Consider the following 20,948-nt stretch of genomic DNA (forward strand, 5'->3'; position numbering starts at 1 on the left):
ACACAGCATGTTCCCTTGAGCTGCAAGGCAAGCTGGCCTCCAGAGAGAAGGTGAAAGGGTTTGAAGATGCTTTCTCTCTCCTCGGGCACAATGAGAGAAATTAGTCTTAAAAGAAGTCAGAATAAAAGTGATTGTGGGGAGGTAGAAACCACTATTATTCAACATAGTACTAGAAGTCCTTGCAACAGCAATCAGACAACAAAAAGGGATAAAAGGTATCCAAATCGGCAAAGAAGAAGTCAAACTGTCTCTCTTTGCAGATGACATGATACTCTATATGGAAAACCCAAAAGAATCCACTCCCAAACTATTAGAAGTTATAGTGCAATTCAGTAATGTGGCAGGATACAAAATCAATGCTCAGAAATCAGTTGCATTTCTATACATGAATAATGAGACTGAAGAAAGAGAAATTAGGGAATCCATCCCATTTACAATAGCATCAAAAACCATACGTTACCTTGGAATTAACTTAACCAGAGACGTAAAGGATCTATATTCTAGAAACTATAAATCACTCTTGAAAGACATTGAGGAAGACACAAAAAGATGGAAACATATTCCACGCTCATGGGATCGGAAGGACTGGAAACCCATACCCTGAAGCTGGTAAGCCATGAGCAGAGGAAGAAAACAAACTTCACTCTATTAGAGCCTTAAGATGAGTGTAAGCCTTGGCTATTGCTGAGCCTCCAAGACTCATCTGGCTGTGTCTCTGAGGAAGCAGCAACATGGCCCCCTTCAAGGAACTGGGAAGGTCCTTAGTCAGCTTAAGGAATTCCACTACAGCCCGCAAAAGGAATAGAAAGGCCACATAAAGACAAGACGCAGCTAGCACTGAGCCACGAGGTCTTCCTGGAGGGTCAGCAAAAGATGGAAGAAAGAAAAAAATGTGCACTATAAGCAAAAGAGAATGGCAGACAAGAGTCTTGCACTGTCCCAAATACCCTGCCACTACAAACTAAATATGCTAAATAACTTATTTTTTCAAAAAAAAAAAAAAAACCAAACAAACAAATCTCCAAATGCATTCCTGAGTTTGCAAGCAAAGAATCAAACCTTCTAAGACCAAACATGAGCCAAGAGCTGGAATTCAGAGAAGTGAGCTAATTCCAGCTGCCCTGGGGCACCTGCTCAACTTTTGTGACCTTGAACTTCTGTTCTGATTACCATAAGGATAGGTACCATAGGAAACAGGAGACAGAACTCTTAAGGAGGGAGTCTGCAAGGGAACTCTTGTAAACTCTTGTATCCCAGAGCCCTTGATACAAACTCTTGTGTACAGGGCTATACCATATCTATGATCCACATAGAAAAAAAAAAATCTGCCCTGCAGAATGGTACAGCAGGGAAAAGTGGCCTTTAGATCTTGGTTTTAGGTAAAGGAAAGTAAATCTCACTCAAGAATTTGTAACCATAAAGGTAGCCTTCGGTGCGGGTGTGCAGCATGATTTCACAATGCCTGTGTGGTCTAAACCTCAAGTCGAGGATATACTTTAAAATTGGCCCTGAACTTTGAGAATATACTAAAACCACTAAATTATATACTTTAAAAGGGTGAATTTTATGGTATGTAAATCATATCTCAAATACACATGCACGTATGTACACACACATAACACACATATACCTCATTAATGGGAAGGAAAAGTGGTTCTGACATATGGTGCCTCCTGGTTGGCAGAAATAAATGTGAAAGCTCTCTAAATGAACATACCTTCAATCCAGTTTTATCATTTATTGATACAATTCTAAGGAATAAGAGATCAATCACCATCAAAAGGCACAAAATACATAAGGAAAAAAGGCATCAATGTGCAAAAGTCAGCAACCTAGATAAGTATTCAAATACTGGAATTATCAGTCAAAGAGTGTAAGTATATAAAACTACATGAAAAGAAATAAGAAACTGAAAATGAGGGGCGCCTGGGTGGCACAGTGGTCAAGCATCTGCCTTCGGCTCAGGGCGTGATCCCGGCGTTATGGGATCGAGCCCCACATCAGGCTCCTCCGCTATGAGCCTGCTTCTTCCTCTCCCACTCCCCCTGCTTGTGTTCCCTCTCTCGCTGGCTGTCTCTATCTCTGTCGAATAAATAAATAAAATCTTTAAAAAAAAAAAAGAAACTGAAAATGAGAGAAAGGGAAACTATAAATAATGGCCAAAAGCTATGAAAGAATTCTAAATGGAAATTCTAGAAATGAATAAATTATAATAACTGAAATTAGGAAACTTAACAGATTAGATATGACTAGAAGAAGAACTAATAGTTACAAGACAGATGAGAGAATGCATAGATGATATAAAAAGACAGAAAATACAAAAAAGAGATGAAGAGACAAGGAAGACAGAGTAAGTCCAATATATACATATATATATATGTATATATATATATACGTGTGTATATATATATGTAACTGAGCTCTCAGTGGAGAAGAGAGAAGAGAGAGAAATAGCAATATTCAAAAAGGCAATGGCTAAGAATTTTCGAGAATGGATAAAAATGAATCAAGTAAACTAAGGAAGCCCAAAATATCCTTAGGAGACTAAATAAAACAAAAATATAAACCCACATCATAGTGAAACTGAAGAAAACCACCGACAAAGTAGGTCTTAAAAACAACCAGAGGGGAGAGGCATCTTGGTGGCTCAGTTGGTTAAGCATCCAACTCTTGATCTCAGCTCAGGTCTTGATCTCAGGGTTATGAGTTCAAGCCCTGTGTTGGGCTCCATGCTAAGCATGGAGCCTACTTTNTTTAAAAAAAAATATGGGGGGGGGGGGAATGACAATTCATCTACAGAAGATAACAATTAGACTAACAGCTGATTTCTCAACAGCAACAATGGAAGCCCAAAGACAGTGGATAAATATTGTCAATGTGCTGAGAGAGGGAAAACTAGAATTGTATACTTAGTAAAACTATCTTTGAAAAATATCCTGAGACTATCTTTCAAAATATAAACATTTTCAAATATCAGTTTTATCAACTACCTCCACTGAAGGAGATTATGGAGAATTTATTTCAAGCAGAAGAAAAACAATGCTAGATGAAAGCCAGAAGAGGCAAGCAGATATAATAAGCAAAGAAAATGGTAAATATGTACATAAATCCAAAGCAACACTTAATTTATAAAATTATTTCTCATTTGTGGGATTAATAAAACAAGGTAGAGCAAATCCTGGAGAACAATAGCACGTAAGTCATGAGGGGATAATCAGAACCATGTTGTGTTGAAGAGTGACTTTAAATTGTGACAAAAATGCATTTTCATGTTCCCTAAAGAACAGAAAGACCCTAAAGAACAGAAAGAAGGTGTATCACTTCCAACTTGCAGAGCTTTCAATAATATGAAATTTCCATTGAGAGAAACCAATAAATATTGCCTAAAACCAAAATGATGACTCAGTAAATAGCAATATAAGCATGTTATTTAGAGGTATGGACGGGATTACTAAAAGAACCTGTTACAGGGGTTGAAAGTGATTGATTCTGGGAAGCAGAAAATGATGATGGTAGGAGCGGTAAGGGTTTTTATAATAGCTTTATAAAACATATTCAATCTTTAAACTATGTATGAGTTTGATAAAAAATAAAATTTTAATTTAAAGAAGTTGGATAACAAGCCAGGGTAAATGTCTGCAGTGCATGATAAAAGTTTGGCATTCTTAATACACAAAGAAGTTTTTCAAATTCCTAAGATAGACATCTCACAGACAAAGAACAAGAATATGTGAGTCACAAAAGACAATGTATATTTGGAGAGCAAATACATGACAGTATTGTTGGAAAGAAAGAAAATACAAATCCAAACTAGAAAAGACTTTTTAAACTTTTTATGTGTATTTATTTTTGCCTATCAAATTGGCAAAGACTCAAAAAATTGATAAGATGCCGTGTTATTGCAGGCATAGACGACAGGCACTCCCACACAGCTTTGGTAAGAATGTAACCGGCACAATCTCTCTGATGAGAAATTTAGCAATCCACTGCAAAAGCCTTAAAAATAGGCATATATTTCTACCCAGGAATTTCATTTCTGGAAACTAATAACAAGGAAATTATTAAGGATGTGAGCAAAGTTTCAGGCACAGGGAAGTTTACCACAGCACTGTTTATAATAATAAAAATTGGAAACAACCTAAATTTCTGCAATAGGAAGTTGGTTAACTTAATTATGAGATAACAAAATTTTAAAGGGATGGCCAAAATATATTACTGATTGAGTTTTAGATATACATGTACTATGCTCAACCTGTACTGTTAAGTGAAAAGATAAATTAAAAAATGGTTTATACTATATAATCTTATGTTATTAAAAGCATATGTTTAAAAAATGCATCTCCTAGGAAAAAGAACAACAACAACAACCAAAGGTTGGTATCTTGGTAAATGGACTCCAGGTCTAGAAGCCACCTCATGACGGGGCTTTCTTGAGTCCTTCGACCTGCTCCCGGAGGCAGGTTAAGCCTGTAGACTTTCCATATAAGGGTGGCTCATGCAATTTGCTCAGAATCCAGCCATTTCTGAAACATACACATGTGAGTAGCCTGGACTACCCAGCTGAAGGACTGATGAGTTTACTTGCATCTGGACCACCCAGCCTCGGGGTACCTAGCCACTCAGCACCCATCGTGGCCATAGCTGGTGGCCGATTAAAGAGAAGTGCCAAAGACCATCTCTCCACAGCAGCTAGAGACTAAACCCAGCCCTGGTTGGTACTGCCACTGATGGGAGACTCGTGGGCTTGTGATGCTGCCTCCACCCTCTTCCCCTCAGTCGCTGGTGCCACGGCCACCTGGATTGATGAGAAACGCCTACCTGCAGTGTTCCACCTCACCTGGGGATCTCTCCCTTTCTTCCCCAAGGAACACATCAGGCAACACTAAAAGGTTGCTCGCTTTCCCCATACTTTGTGAATCTGTGTTCTCTACGGGAGGGTCTTGTCGTCTACAAGGAAAAGAGCCTGCCTCCAGCTCCCTGCCTGGATCTAGAAATTCAGTGCTTCCCACGAGAAACAGTGGATAACGCACAGACTGTGGTTAAAGTCAGGCTGTCATCATTAGACTTCTGGCTCTGCCATGTACATGCCCTCTGACCTTAGGCAAGATACAGAATTCCTCTGTGCCTTGGCATCTTCATCTGTAACAGGGGAATAATGACAGCACCTGCCTCCCTGGGCTGTGACAGTACACACAGGTGAGAGCTTCTCAGAGTATCTGGTATGTAGTGAGTGCTGCATCCATGACCACTGTTCAGGAGATCTAGGTCTGCCAAGTTTGAACAAATAGATTTGGAGATGACCTTGGCAGGTACTTCTCAGTCTCCCAATCCTTCTCCGGGCAGCTGAGGTGGCAGCAGAGGTGAAAAACCTCCTGGAAGCTCAGAGAGCTCCTAAGAAAGGACTGACGTGGATTGAGTGGCCCCGGGGCAGCTGGGGCCTCACTCGGCTTTGCTCTGTGATGCTCTCCTAGCAANGGGGGGGGGGGGGGGGGGGGGGGGGGGGGGGGGGGGGCAAGGGTGAGAGCTGGGCCCACCTTTGGCATGACAAGCCCCTGATGTCACTGGCCCAGGGTTCTGAAAGAACAGTGTCCCACTGCCCCCTGTTTAGCTCCGGATGTCCCTCCACTTCTCTTATTGTCTATGAACTATTCTTCAGAAAGGGGTTAACAAACCACGCAGCACGCCAGTCACCACCCCTCCCACTCTGCTATGCGAGGTGGACATACAAGTGCTTTCCGTGATTCCATGCAGTAGCTTGGGGACAACAATGAGTCAAATGCTAAAATATTTATTGAAGTGAAAGGATGAATCCTTTCAGAAGCCCTGAGTTGTTGAGGGCACTGTGGTTGAATTTTGTTTTTGGTGTGGCTCCCTATTCAGCACAGGTGTAAACCCCAAGTGGGAGAGAAATTCAGAGTAAGGTGGACAGGAGTCAGCAGGGACCTACCACACGCAGGGGAAGCTATCCAGGAACCTGCTCTGATGCTTAGTGGAGAAGAGAAACGGCCCTGGAGAAATGAAAAGAAGGTATGGCTCAGGCTTCAGAGTCTGGGCCAGATGGGGAGTGAGGAAAAGACCCTACCAGATGCTCAGGGGCAGCCTCTGAGGTGGGAGGGGGCACTGTGAGGCTCAGCAGAGGCTGGCGCCTCTCACCTCTCTCCTTCCTCTCCTCAGATGGCCAGGGGAGAGGCGACCTCACTCACACGCCACGGCAACTGAGCCACACCAACCAGCCTCATATTGGAGTTGAGATGTCCCATTTCCCTGGGTATCCTTTGAGCTGGAGGTACCATCATCTTCCCTCTGCACTCAGCCCCCTCTGTCAGGCCCTTGCTTCCCCTTGTACTATGAATGGCTACTCAATTAATAAGAGACTTTCACTGCTTTGACTGTTTTGTTTCCCCCCCCCAAGTTGACAACTTCCACTTCTGTAGTGTCTTAATGTTCCAAAACATCTGTTTGTGAACCAACATCAGGGATGCTAGCACAGCCCAGGAGTAGGATTTCCTAATTAGCAGCTGCTACAGAGTCAACTCCTCACCACCCACCCCATGATTTGGGGGTTTTCAACTTGCATTGTTTCTGAGCCGTGGAGTGGGTGTGTACAGGGCGTATGCTGTGTCATCCAAAGAGGCGATTTCCTCCCAGAGGGCCCAGCCAGCCCCCACACGGCACCATCCCCCGCTCCTGCGGGGCCCTATGTCACAGAGTGAAAGCAGCCTCCCTTTCTTTTCATTTCCCTCCATTTAGATTCAGAGTTCACAAACATCTATTCAGTGCTTACCACGTGCTAAGTGTTTTCACAGGCATTTATCTCATTTAATGAGAACGACAGCTGGTCAAGTGGGTATCATGGCACGCGGGGACACTGAAGGGCAGAAAGTTTAAGTGGGTGCTCAAGGTCACACACTTAATGGTAGAGAGACACAATCTGAACCTAGATCTCATTCCATCATATCCCAGCTTCTTCCATGACATACAGCTTTAAGGCACTGGTCAGTACAATGTCCCCTGGTCTTCAAACTCCTGCCGTAAGCCCATCTGCACCACCTTGCTCCTCCCTAAGAAGAGCGACACAGTGTCCGTCACATGGGCTGTGGAATCCTAGGGACTTGGTTTGATGACAGCTGCACTCAGCAGCAGGAAGACTGAGCAAGAAGACCTCTATATCAGCTCCTCAGAGATCATTTTCATGGGTCATGAAAAGAATGATAATAAAGAAAGAGTGGAGGCAGAATGGAGAATGAGTTTGAGGGACAAGAAAAGCCAGTTTCCAACATCTGAAATTAGGGGTGACATTGTAACTTCCAAGTGGAAACATCTAATAGGCGGTTAAAAATTTGGGACTATCGGGGCGCCTGGGTGGCACAGTGGTTAAGCGTCTGCCTTCGGCTCAGGGCGTGATCCCGGCGTTCTGGGATCGAGCCCCACATCAGGCTCTTCTGCTGTGAGCCTGCTTCTTCCTCTCCCACTCCCCCTGCTTGTGTTCCCTCTCTCGCTGGCTGTCTCTGTCTCTGTAGAATAAATAAATAAAAATCTTTAAAAAAAAAATTTGGGACTATCAATTAGATGGAAGGATGAGAAGATGGGGTATGAAGGACAGAATTAAGGGGAGCCTTGAATCAGGGGCAGAAGAGTCAATGAAGACTCAATGAAGGAGACGGAGAGGACCAGAGAAGGTTAGGATGAATTAGAAGTAGGAGCCAGGAAGGCGATGAGTGCCCGGGACACAGCAGAGAGGCTCGGCCAGGCCTGCAGAAAGACTGAAAGGCCAGGGATTAGTCAACCAAAGCCCCCAGGACTTTCCTGAGAGTCACCTGGCAGACAAGATGAAGCTCAGATTGTTAGGGGTTAAGGCTCATGAGGGAAGGTTCTGGAACAGTAAGACATTGACCCCCTAGCTGCAAATTTCCTCTTTCTGGCTCTTGCTTAGAGCTTTCCTGGGATCCCTCAACTTAGGGAACACTTAGGAGAGCTGGGTGTCTCCTAGCCACATGGCTATATGTGCGAATCCTAGTGAATTTCTTCATAACTTGAAAAGATTTTCCTCAGATTCAATTGTTCACACAGGAATTGAATTGAAATTAAAAAGCTCCCTTTTTAATTCCCCTTTTGGCACGGTAGATGTCTGTGAACCACAAGAGGGGCAGGACACTGTCCACAAGAGCTCTATGGGAGAATGGAATTTTGCCCCTATTCTCAGAGATCTAATTAAGAAATCCCACATGTTTCCAATCTGCGAAGTACTTTTTTTACAGGGTAATTTCAGGGGGGCTAAATTATCCTGTTACAGCCTGACATTCTAAGTGGCAGGAAAGACAGGAATAATTCTCCCATTTTAGAAAGAGAAGGCTAAGACCCAGTACTGAGGTCACCTGCCCAGCGTAACCCAGAGCTAAGTGGAAGGGTGAGGACCAGAGCCCCGAGCTTTCTTTCTGGGGTCTTTGCTAGTTAACCACACCCAAAGGAAGCCAATGAGGACAGAGAAGAGAGAAGCTCAGCCAACTCTTTCCCAAACTCATCTGTGGTGTGCAGCCGGCTTCACCAGCTAGCATCCACAGTGCTTTGCGTCATTCATCCCAGCCAAAGTTGGGAAATTGCCTGGGGTGACTTTGGCGGCCCCATCCCTCTCCAAAAGTTACCCCTGCCCTTAGGGATCATAGCAACCAACTAGTGTGACCTCAGATGACGGGAACAGGGCCCAAGAGGGGCAGGAACCATTCCAAGTCCACAATACAGCCAGCAAGTGGCATTTATAAATTCAAAAGCAATGTTTACCTTCATATTCATGAGGACGGCTATTATCAAGTGGAAAAAAAAGAAAAAAAGAAGTGTTGGTGAGAACTTAGAGAAATTGGAAACTTTGTGCATTGCTAGTGGGAAGAGAAAATGGTACAGCAACTGCAGAAAATGGTTTGGCCATTCCTTAGAAACGGAAACACAGGATTACCAGCAATTCCACTGCCTGGTACACACACAAAAGAACTGAAAGCAAAGAACCTAACAGATGTTTGGACACCCATGTTCATAGCAGCATTACTCACAAGAGCCAAAAGGTGGAAACTATCCAAGTGCCCGCTGATGGAGGAATGGATAAGCAGAATGGGCTGCGTACATACAACGGACTGTTACTCGGCTTGAGAAGGGGGGGAAATTCTGACACCTGCTACACGAATGAACCTTAAAGACATCATGCTAGGTGAGATAAGCCAGTCACAAGAGAACAAATATTGATTCCACTGATATGTGGTACCTGTAAGAGGTAAAGTCATAGAGATAGAAAGCAGAGGAGAGGGGCGCCTGGGTGGCACAGCGGTTAAGCGTCTGCCTTCGGCTCAGGGCGTGATCCCGGCGTTATGGGATCGAGCCCCACATCAGGCTCCTCTGCTATGAGCCTGCTTCTTCCTCTCCCGCTCCCCCTGCTTGTGTTCCCTCTCTCGCTGGCTGTCTCTATCTCTGTCAAATAAATAAATAAAANAAAAAAAAAAAAAAAAAAAAAAAAGAAAGCAGAGGAGAGGTTTGCACGGGCTGGGGAGAGGGAAGAATGGGGAGCCCTGACCTACTGGGTTCCTATTTGGGATAATTAAACAGAAATGGCTGGTGGCGATGGGAGGACTACATTGTGAATGTACTCAATGCCAAGAACTTGTACACTTCAGGGGCGCCTGGGTGGCTCAGTCGTTAAGCATCTGCCTTAGCCCAGGGCGTGATCCTAGGGTTCTGGGATCGAGCCCCGCATCGGGCTCCCTGCTCCGCTGGGAGCCTGCTTCTTCCTCTCCCACTCTCCCTGCTTATGTTCCCTCTCTCACTGGCTGTCTCTCTCTCTGTCAATAAATAAATAAATAAATAAATAAATAAATAAATAAATAAAATCTTAAAAAAAAAAACTTAAAAAAGAACTTGTACACTTCAAAATGGTGAAAATAGCAACTTCTATATTATGTATATTTTACCACAATAAGAAAAAACATATTTACTGAGCATCAACCACACATAAGACTCCGTGGAATCTGCCTCAAGGGGCCTATCACTTCCAAGACAGCTGAAGAGTGTAAATACATCGCACAATGCCGATGCCAGTGCCCCCGGGGTGTGAGAAGCGGCCCAGCTGGGAGGAGAAGGGGCCCTGGGAGTTTGAAGGTGCAGGCTGGGACCAGAATCCCATCCTCCCTTCCACTGCACTCTCTCTCCAGATCACTGCCTCCACCCCAGGAATCCAACAGATGAGGGGGATTTCCTGCCGGATGGCCAGCAGGTGGGAGATTTGGGGGCAGGCAGGAACCTTGGGGGCATGGAGGGAAGGTGGCTCGATCTCACCAGAGGGCAGCCGCCTACTCAGCTCAGCTGCCCCGGGCTGTGTTTTGGAACACTGCTGCGGATGTCATGATTCGGGGTGGAGGACATTTAGGAGCCAAATGAGTTTGTGTGAACAAAAGGCAGCCCTCGAGCGGACGGTCTGGGGCTCTCGGGGAGTTTCATTTCCTTCCTTGTTCTTGCCCTGAAAGGAGCAGCCCTAAGAAAAACTATACACATTAAGAAGAGTTTAGACTTGAGACCCAATGATCTGATTTTTAAAAACAGATCCCCCTGGAACAGCGTCTAGTAATGGAAAGTATAAAATCGACAAGGCGTCTTGTCCTCCCCTCCCTGTGAGAGCCGGCTTTAGCTGGGTATCCTCGGGGGAGGAAGGCAGGCTTGTGGGACTGAGCCGTGACCCAGGGTGGGGCTGTCCTGGAGCCCCTGAGTTTGGGGTCAGCCTTCCAGAAACAGAATTGCCTCTGAGGTGGCCTGGGGGTGCTAAGGAGGAAAGCAGGCCAACCCAGGCAGGAGAGGAAGATGAAGGGCTCTGCCTGACCTCGTGCTCCTTGGTTTAAAAATCATTCTAGATGCTTAAAAAATAAAAAATAAAAAAAAGGGACTTGAAAAAAAGCCCCAGGGTCAGGTCAGACGATTCCCATTCAATTAAATAAGTAAACAAAAAGGCTCTCTGCCTCTCTGTCTCTCTGCAGGGGGGGCGGGGATATCTTGTCTCTGTCCCTGGACTTGTCTATCTATCTGGTGCCTCAGCTTTCTTGGCCCCTCTCATCCTTTGAAAAATAAACACCCAGCAGAGGGACAGAAGACGAGGCTCTTCAGCAGAGGCAGTTTGGAGAAGGGGGCCTGTGGTGCCTGGAGGTGAAGCTGGGGGGGACAGGGAAGCAGGCCTGTCCCCCATGTTGTCACCCTAACATTCGCTCACACCCAGAGAGGAAGCCCGGTGGCAGAGCTCCACCAAAGGAGGGCTGCCAGCTTGGCGAAACAATAAAAAGGCAAGGAAAAACATCCTGGTTCCGAGGAGGAAGAGGGAGGCGGGAGGGAGGCCGGCGGGAGGACAAAATGAGATGCGGCCCTGGGCCTTCACATCCCTGTGCGTGGCCACCTGACTTTCGCTAAGATCTGCCCTTAATTTGTTCCACAGCGCTGTGTGATGGGGCCCAGGGCTCTAAGGAAAGCAGAGAAACGTCCTTTGGAAAGTTTACAGTGTTAGAAGATGTACACAGTGGGATGATGCCACAGCCTAAAGGGCCTGCTGAGCTGGGCACGGGAAGGGAGCAGGGCAGGGCTGTCACTGCCTGTCCCAGAGTGGGGTGCTCTCACGGCCGCTCCCATCGGAGCCCTTGGGGGTGCATAAATAAAAGCTATTTGACGACATAAATTCAAAGTTTACTAATAGGCTCTTACAATTAAGATTGGGAAACTTGACACTCAATTCAAATATAACCAATATTTTTAAAAATCAGTTGTATGCCACAGCTAGTTAAGAAAAACAGATAAAATAGAGGGAGAAGAAAGGAAGAGGGCAGAAAAGAGAAATAATACAAAAGGGAAGGGAAAAACTTAGAGACGGAAAGAGATTAAAGTTAGAGAGATTAATGACCAAAGCAGGGTCATGACAATGATGATGGTGATGAGGAGGATGACGACCACAGCAGCCCGTGCTAGGCACCATGCTAGGCATTTCACATGGACCGTCCCAGTCAATCCTCACCACAGTCCTGGCAGGTAGGTGCCGTTACTACCCCCATTTGTTTATAAGGAAACTGACGTGTAGAGAAAGCAAGTAGATGGCCCAAGATCCCACAGCAAATAATCCACTGGGACCCCAGCCCAGGTCTGGCTGACTCCAAAGGCCAATCTAAAAAATCTAAACAACAACAACAAAAACAAAAACCCAGAAATAAAAAAAGAATGAAGGATAAGAAAGGAAAGCGCAAGATGAGCCGAAGAGCTACAGAGAAATGGTAACATTCTGAAAGGGAAAGCCAGAAAGACACAGGCAGGGCTCCTTCGGGGGGCTTCCGGGGCATCTCCCTAAGGACACCTGGATCCAAACTGCAGTTTCAGGACCCGAATGGGGATATTACATCTTGGCAGCCTATGGGGAGCACTGTCCAAAAGGAATTAAGTGTATGGACAGGATTCAGAGGAAGAAAGCAAGGGAGGGAGGGAAGAGTCGGTGGTGATCTCATGTGAGTAAGAAAAAGCCATAAGACAAGGATGGTCAAGGTTCTGAATGTGTGATGGAGAAATTAATGGGACCATAAACAAGCAAAGGGAGGACATGCTCTCGGGGAGAAAGCGGTGACATGTCTGCATTTATAACTGTTATCTGTTGTGTTGAAAGAGAAGCATGATAAACGTGTACATGTCTGGCAGGTGGCTGAAGGCATCGAACTGGATATCCGAAGAGAAGAAAGGTAGCTGTGGGAACCACCCCCCCAGAGAAAACAAGTGAAGCCATGCTATGTCTTTCCTCCACGCCTCTGCTTTGCGGACCTCCCTACCTAAATGTCCTCCCTTTCCCTTGGGCTTTCGGCAAAATCTGACTCATTTCTCACAACCAGCTCAGAGAACACCACGTCCAAGACACCTTCCCCAGAGAACTCGCTCCCTCTCAACTACTGTTTTATCTTGTTATAGAACTATAATTTATTTGGTCATATTTCTGTGTCCCTTAGGAGAGACTGTGGCTCCTGGGAGGTGGTCAGTAAATGCTCACTAAACTGAGTTGCAGGTGGAAGGTCAAGGGCAGGCCTTTGAAGAACATCCCACTTGGTGGGAGAGAGAGGAGACGGAAGAGCTAGTCACCCAGACCAGAGGCCGCTGACAGGACAGAGATGGGGGGCTGAACAGAGGCCAGTGAGATCTCCTAGAATGTTCTCCTTTTCTCTACCTCCTCCCCTACTTTCTATTTGGCCGCCTACATCCACCTGCTCAGCGAAGCCCCCCCTCCCTCGGAGTAATAATAAGGTCCGATGCCTCCCCGCGTTCACAGCACATGCATGCTTATAACGCCTTTCCATGTGGATGAATTTTCATTTCACCCTTACAACAGCCTTGGGAGATGCACGGACCTGGTAGTATGGTCTCCATTTTGCAGATATGAAAACAGGCTCAGAGATGGGATGCCTTGCCCGGCTCATAGTCAGTTCGCTGTATTCTGACGCAAACTACTTGCTGTATCTGCATTTAAAGTGCATTCACCGTCATAACTATATTTGCTCCTCCTCCTTGAAAGCCTCGTCAAGGAAGCAGGATGGGTATCATCAGCCCCATTTCTAAGACAGGGAAAGTAAGACCCAGAGACATGAGGCAGCTGCTCCAGGCTACGTAGCTAGAAAGCAAAGGGGTTAAGACCTTGTCAGAGCTCTTGGGCCGCCACTGGCATCTCTCTGCCCTAACTTCGTCTGTGGCTAGACACAGCAGCACTCCGTTACCACCAGGCACGGGTATACTAGAAATAATTCCTAATCAATCACAGGAATTCACCAGCCGATGAACATGGTCGTCTTCAAAGAGACCCCATTAGGATCATACTTACTCCAATAATACTATTACTTCTCAAGCTGTTTCCTAAAATCCTCTTGTCTTCAACAGAGCCTAAGGAATAATCTCAAGTCTCCTGAATAATGACCCATTTTCATCCCTTGGTAATGGATTTGGATTATTCTGGAAACAGACAAAAACCCAAAGCCCAGTCTAGTGACTGATGCAGGAGACTGAGATACGCCATTTTGGATCCAGGATGAGGTTTAAGTGCAAAGAAAACACCAGTGAGTTGCTTGTGACCCAGGCACTGGCACGACAGGTGGCTCCCAACTCCTTCAAATGCTTTTTGAGGGGTGTGTCAATAACCTCCAAAGATTCTGACCCGAAGGAGAGTACCCTTCGGCCACAGACCGTGATTTTAAAGGCCTTATTTTGGAGTCACACCTCACATACTGTTTTTATTGGATCCTTACCACTCCATGTGCGTTAATCTGGTCTCCTCAGATGATTTCAGGTGAGGGCTGTATTGGTGGCACTAGTTTTTCTGACTTCGTCGTCAAATCTTGTTCTTTCTCCCTGCATTTGAAGCTAAGGATGGAGAGAAAGTTCTAGGAATACCAAGAAGTGAGGTTGGCAGGGCCCAGGGTGGGGGTAGGGGGATCCAGTAACAAATGTCCTCGGAAGGTGGACTTGAGCCCTTTGCATTCAAAACTTGTCCCCCATCCAATGACCCTGGAGGTGAAGGGGGTATTGTCATCAATACAAAGGTCAGGCACGCAGGCATTGGTTTCAGGAGCATCATCACGGCCGGAATTTACAGAGCTCTCCTGCCCCAGCAACAAGCAATCTATTTCACAGGGATAGGGGACACTTACATTCCCTAAGTGGGGCCCATTAATAGCCCATTTGACAGATGAGAAGGCGAAGGCAAGGAGAGGCTGAGTAACCTACCAAGGTCCCATAGCCTGCAAGTGGTACTGCCAGAGTTTGAGCCAAGGCTGCCTGACCCCCAGGCCAGGACCTCCCCAGGTCCATGACTGCAAAGTCGCAGGGCTTTTATCCACGCCCTGGCAAAAGATGATCCCAGAAAAAGTCTCACTGCATACACAGCACAACAAACATCCTGGTGGCCCAGAGGCTATAGGAGTCACATTTATCTTCATGTTGAGCTGTTTCCATCCCCTCTACCACTAACAGAAGGAAAAATGGAGTGGTTTTCAATACCAGCCTAACTCGTGATAATCACTAGTCACGACCCTGAACAAAGAACAACGTCCGACCAGATTCCGGCCTGGTGTCTCTCTCCTGTATTCCCGCTATTCCATCCTCCAAAGGGACTGCTTCGATGCACCGGGACCAGGATGGCCCAGGGTCAGCTAGCGAGCTTGACCGTGGCCTCCCCCTATTCTCGTCACCCTCTTCCTCCTTGGTCTTCATCTCCTGACTTATCAAAGAGATTGAGCTGAAATCTGTCAAACATGTCAAATCCTTCTTCTTGCTTCCAGGAGCCCCGTTTCTTCCCAACAGAGACATGGGGGCTGCTGTTATTCAGGGTCTCCGGTGAGATCTGAGCCTCCCCTCGAGGTCCCCACAACCACGGGAACAGAGAGCACAGAGCCTGCCTGCCACACCACCTGACCCGGTAGCCTTCCTCGAACATTCTCACGTGGCAGGAAAGCCAGGAGAGTACCATGAAGCTCAAGTCCCCCAGAACCGAAGTATACAACAAAAGGAATGTATCCATTTTTAACAGCGTCTGTGGACTTAGAGATCTTATGACTGGAGCCCTAGGTCACATGGGAGCAGGTGCTGCTGCAGTATCACCTGGGCAGCAGGTGGCCACCAGCTGGACAGACGGCCCCTGGGCCAAGGCCGAAGATGGATGTAACCCATGCCTCCTCTCAAGGAGCCAGAGGTCCAGCGGGCTCACAGGTGTATGGTGAGGCCCTCCCCCTCGTCCCTCACACAGGCTCCATGGCTCCTGGACCCTGAGCTAAGAAGCCGGGTGTCGAGTCTCCTCACACTTCAGGCCAGCATCAGGGAAGACAGGAGGTATTCGCAGCATGAACCGGACACCCGTAGAAATGAAGCTTTTAGCATGGACTGGACCAACCCCTTATTTCATAAGTAAAGAAATGGAGGCCCAGGGCAGGAAGCACTATGCCCAAAGTTAACCCCGTGTCTAAAAGCGAGCGCCAAAACTTGACCCTGAGCCTTCTGGTGCCTCTGAAGTGGTCAGAGCCTCCCCCTCTGGCCACTCCACGTTGCTGCAGCACCATTTCCACACCCAACTATAGCTCTGTCACTATCACGGTTGTGAAATTGCTTCACTGCTTCCCAGAACCTTTCCGGGAATAATGATGTCTGTGAAATGAAGCCAGTCACATCACTCAGTTGGAGGTGTCTGGATTTGTAAGATATCTCCCAATCTAAGGTGACCTCTAATCTTGCATCATGTCCTGAACAAAGAGACCAAAAGTTTCTGAGCACAAAGTAAAATTTACTCACCCAGCTGGAAATCAACAGGGTAGATGAGCCAAAAGAGTGAGAGCCCCTTTCCCTACTTATTTTGAAAATAAGTCTATCATTTAATGAATAAAGAAAGCTCCCCCCCCCCGGGGGGAGGGCGAGAGAGAGAGAGAGAGAGAGAGAGAGAGAGAGAGAGAGAGAGGAGCAGCAGAGGGAGAGGGAAAAGGGAATCCTAAGCAGGTTCCATGCCCAGCATAAAGCACAGGGCTAGATCTCATGACCCTGAGATCATGACCTGAGCTGAAGAGTCCAGGGCTTAACTGACTGAGCCACCCAGGCACCCCAAGAAAGCTTTATTAAGGTCCCTGCAAACCCAGAGAGTCTAGGATTCTCTGAACATAAAGAGAATTCTCAAAAGGTTCTTGCAGACCCAAAACAGAAATCTAATTTTGCCCAGTATGCCACAATTTAAAGGATCAATTACCGCCAATGAAATGGCTTTCATTTAGAAGATACAAGGTCTCTGTGGCATTCTCTTGCCCCATTCCAAATTTTGCATTCCAGTTCTTTCTAAAATACTGTTTCCCTTCTGCCTGGCCACTTTGCCCACAGCATTCGGCTAAGCTGCCTCCCTGCCCTGATGCAGCCCCCTTGACGCAACATGGCGGAGAGCTTGCTGCCTGCTCTGGAGGAACCCACCTCCATCAGCGGTGTCCGCCATGTTCCTGCCAGTGAGACGCCCTGCAAAGTCAGTCGCCTACCAAACATCCTCTCTTCAACTTGATTCAGACCACAGGATGAGGTGGAGCCCCAGAAGCTTCCAGAAATGCGGTTAGTAGAGAGATGCTGTGATTGGCCACACCCAACACACACACACACACACACACACACACACACACACACACACCCCCATCAGAAGATATCTGGATGAAAAAGAGAGGCAGGAGAAAGATACTGTGTTTTAATCAAACTGTCTGGTAATACACAAGGTGTGGTGAGACCTATACAACCTACTGTTGAAATAATTTGGTACCATTTGGTAGTAGTGTCAGGAATCTTAAAATTTTCCACATCCTGGAATTAACACTAAGCAAATAATCAGAGACAAATATAAAAATGATGCACAAATATGTTCATCACAGCATTACTTAGGACAGTAAAAAATTAGAAATACTTATATATCCAACAAAGACATAGCAAAAAGTTATAATGGAACAGTATCCATTCTGGATATCATATGGAAATACACATGTATCATATATATGTGGGGGGGGGGAGTGTGTATCCTATTTTTTTTAAGTAAGCTCTACCCCCAACATGGGGCTCAAACACACAGCCCCAAGATCAAGAGTCATGCTTTACCACCTGAGCCAGCCAGGCACCCCTGTGTATACTATTTTGAAATATATAATTTTATATTCCTTATAAATGAGAAATATAACAATTGCTAATGTTTTAATATATCTCTAGTAGTTGGAATATAGATGATATTTTATTTGCTGCTTTCACTTTTCTATAACTTCCAAATTGTATATGCTACATAACTACAAAATTAAGAAAATCAGAAAAAAATAAATGTTACGATTTTTAAAAGGCAAAGGTGGTGATGAAGCTTGGAAATACCTCAATGCTTGCACTCTGTCTTGAGCCTGAGTCAAAAATGTCACCTCATGGCCTCACTGTTGACTGACAGCAGGCTTCCAGAAGAAACAAATGTCAGGGAGAAGGGGCCCCCTGTCTGACAGGGAGATGCATCCTTGCCGTCCGACAGCTCCTGGGCCAACAAGGGAGCAGGAATGCAAGCAAAAGACAAACACACCAGAGATATACATCTAAACCCCTAACTCCAGAGATCCCCCTAGCACGGCAACACCCCAGCCCAGGCACCGCAGACTGCACCCCAGCAACAACGCAAGCCACTCTGCTCCGATGGCAGCCCCATCTGCCCCTCTGCGCTCTCCCTCGGCTGGAGAAGACGACTGTCCAGTCCACCGTCCAACTGCATTGAGAGGTAAAGTACAAGGAAGATATTGCCCATCCCGTGTTTGATGATCCAAGAACATGAGGGCTGCTCAGAGAAATATTACTGCCAGCATGCATTCTCTTCCTACCTCCAATTTTTGTATTTGATCTATTTTCCCTTTTAGCAACCATTTATTCAACAAATACCGCCAGTGCTCACCACGTGTCAGGCACCGAACTAGCCCTGCCTTCCCACCTTCACTTCCTGTCTTGACTTCCCAGTCTACTCTCTACATCACTCCTCTGCTAAAACCCCTCATGGCGCCAGGCAGAAAAGTCTGACCTTCCTACCATGGTTCTCAGGGCCCTACGTGATCAGGCCACATTGCCTTCCTTCTTTTCGATCCCAAGACATGCAAGCTTGTTCTGGCCTTCGGGCCTTTGCACTGGCTGTTCCCTCTGCCCGGAGGGCTGGTTTCACCGTGCGCCTAGTCTGCAGGACAGGATGGGGTCCATCAGGCATACACAACTGTCTGGCGTGCTTAGAAGGGGAGTCGGGAAAGAAGAGGCCAGGGAGTCAGCAGGGCAGGTCCTGTGGACCTGGTATTTCAGCAGGGGGTCTGGATTTTTTTTTTTTTTTATTCTAAGTACAATGCAAAGCCCTTGGAGGGTTTTCAGCCTGAGAGTGAGGTGACCTGAATTACATTTAAGAACATTGCTCTGGGCTCTGTGAACATGGACCAGAGGGAGAGCGTGAGCAGAGGCAGGGAGAGCAAAACAGAGCAGTGGAGATTGTGAGGGCAGATTTGCGATCTATGGAGAAGCAGCAGCCACTGGAGTCTCCCTTCTGCCACCAGATCAAAGATGCAGAGGGCAAGGGAAGGAGATGCAGGCTGAGCGCTCCGCAGCTTCTCATTTAAGTAACTAGTGGGTCATGTTGCCCACTCCTGATGGCAGCGTAGGGGGTCCACTCTAGGTGTAGGCGGTGGGAGTCAAGAGCTGCTGCCCCTGTTAAACGTCGCCCCCCGAGCCCTTGGCCTCTGCTGTCTCCCCAGGGGAGCAAACTCTTCCTGCGCTCTCACAGGCGCCCCTGACCAGGATCAATCCCCTGGTCTTCCTTCAGGCCTCCTTCTCCCGGCTCCCTCTTCCCTTTAACCGGGATAATACCAGGATGAGCCAGCAAGTCCAGGCAGGTTAACCTACGTGCACCTCCACATGCGCGTTTTACGCATAAACCGGGCACTGTGTTCAAATCCTCTGCCCAGGCATGGCCAGCCTCCAAACTGCCGCTCGCAGCTGCACCTGCTGGCCAGGCTGGCTCTCACCATCTACACGGGCTGTTCTCCCCCCGCCCGATCAGAGCCTGCCTCCTCTTCTCCAGTGGCTTCCGCTGCGATTGAGGGCCACCCCTCCAGGCTGACGCTGGGCCTGGCTTACGCCTCGTCCAGGTCCACATTGGCGACTGTCTGCATGATACTTCTGCTGGGACAGGCTGCAGGTTTTACAGTGAAAGCACCCCCAACAGAGGCAGCCTCCGGACAGGCAAGCCGGTTCCTCCCCTTGTCCCGGTCATCCCCTCTGCCAGGCTGTCACCAGGCTCTCCTGCCTTCCTCCTGTAAATGCTGCCTGCAGTGCTCCCTTTCAATGTCCACTGCCCCCTCTCTAGTCCGTGCCTTGCTTTCAGTGTTTTCCTACCAACATGTTGATGAACCACCTGCCAGCATTCCCAGATTTCTGAATTAAGTTCTGGACTTTAGGAAGGGCAGACCCGCATGTGGTTCATCCGTGAGCCCCAGCACCAAGCACAAAGGAACACTGACCAAGCAGACAGTACTGCTCCTTCCTCAAGAGCTGTCAGAGGCTCCTCAGTGCAGATGTGACAAAAACAAATGCTTCAAGCAGGCCTCTAAAGCCCTCCACGATCAATCAGCCCAAATCCTCTTTTCCAGTCTGGTCTTCACTCTACTGACTCTGGACCCTAACAGGTCTCCTCTTCCCTGGACTTCCTGGCTATTGAGCACTTCCATTTGGAAAGTGAAGCTTTTCAGGGGCACCTGGGTGGCTCAGCCGGTTAAGTGCCTGACTCTTGATTTCAGCTCAGGTCATGATCTCAGGGTTGTGGGATCAAGCCCAGCTTCGGGGTCCTCACTCAGTGGGGAGTCTGCTGGAGATTTCCTCCCTCCCCTTCCCTCTGCCCCTTCCCCCCACCCCTGCACTCTCTCTCTCTCTGAAATAAAATGATTTTTTAAAAAAGATTTTATTTGTTTATTTCACAGAGAGGGAGAGAGCACAAGTGAAGAGAGACAGAGGGAGAGAGAGAAGCAGACTTCCTGCTGCACAGGGAGCCCGCTATGGGGCTCGATCCCAGGACTCCAGCATTGCAACCTGAGCCAAAGGCAGACGCTTAATTGACTGAGCTACCCAGGCACCCCTAAAATAAATAAATAAATAAATTTTGTAGGACGGGAAGGGAAAGGAAGGGAAGGGAAGGGAAGGGAAGGGAAGGGAAGGGAAGGGAAGGGAAGGGAAGGGAAAGGAGAGGAGCTAGGTGTCAGTCTTGAGCTTTTCAGTATGTGGGGTTCTGCTGACGCCAATACCCTATACCCCTCTGTGCTATCCATATCACGGTCCACACCTCCCTCCTGCCTGGATAACCAGCCCCCAGCAGCCTCTGCACCTCTCCCCGTGACCTGTCTTCAGTTCTGGAT

General features: G+C 47.1%; 1 protein-coding gene across 2 annotated transcripts in view; it reads right to left on the reverse strand.

Annotated features, from left to right (window-relative positions):
- HEG1 (heart development protein with EGF like domains 1) overlaps positions 1-17,014 on the reverse strand; it is a 77,489-nt gene extending 60,475 nt beyond the window's left edge. The window contains exon 1 of one of the 2 annotated variants that reach the window (XM_034659792.1): positions 16,978-17,014. In XM_034659792.1, coding sequence (XP_034515683.1) covers positions 16,978-16,999 — 22 coding nt within the window. In that variant the 5' untranslated portion in view covers positions 17,000-17,014. Of the gene's footprint in view, positions 1-14,282; positions 16,210-16,977 lie in introns of those variants that run through there. The other variant, XM_019797003.2, reaches the window with a different exon arrangement.
- Between the last annotated feature and the right edge of the window lie 3,934 nt (positions 17,015-20,948).

Source organism: Ailuropoda melanoleuca, chromosome 1 (assembly GCF_002007445.2).
Source record: "Ailuropoda melanoleuca isolate Jingjing chromosome 1, ASM200744v2, whole genome shotgun sequence".
Taxonomy (NCBI): domain Eukaryota; kingdom Metazoa; phylum Chordata; class Mammalia; order Carnivora; family Ursidae; genus Ailuropoda; species Ailuropoda melanoleuca.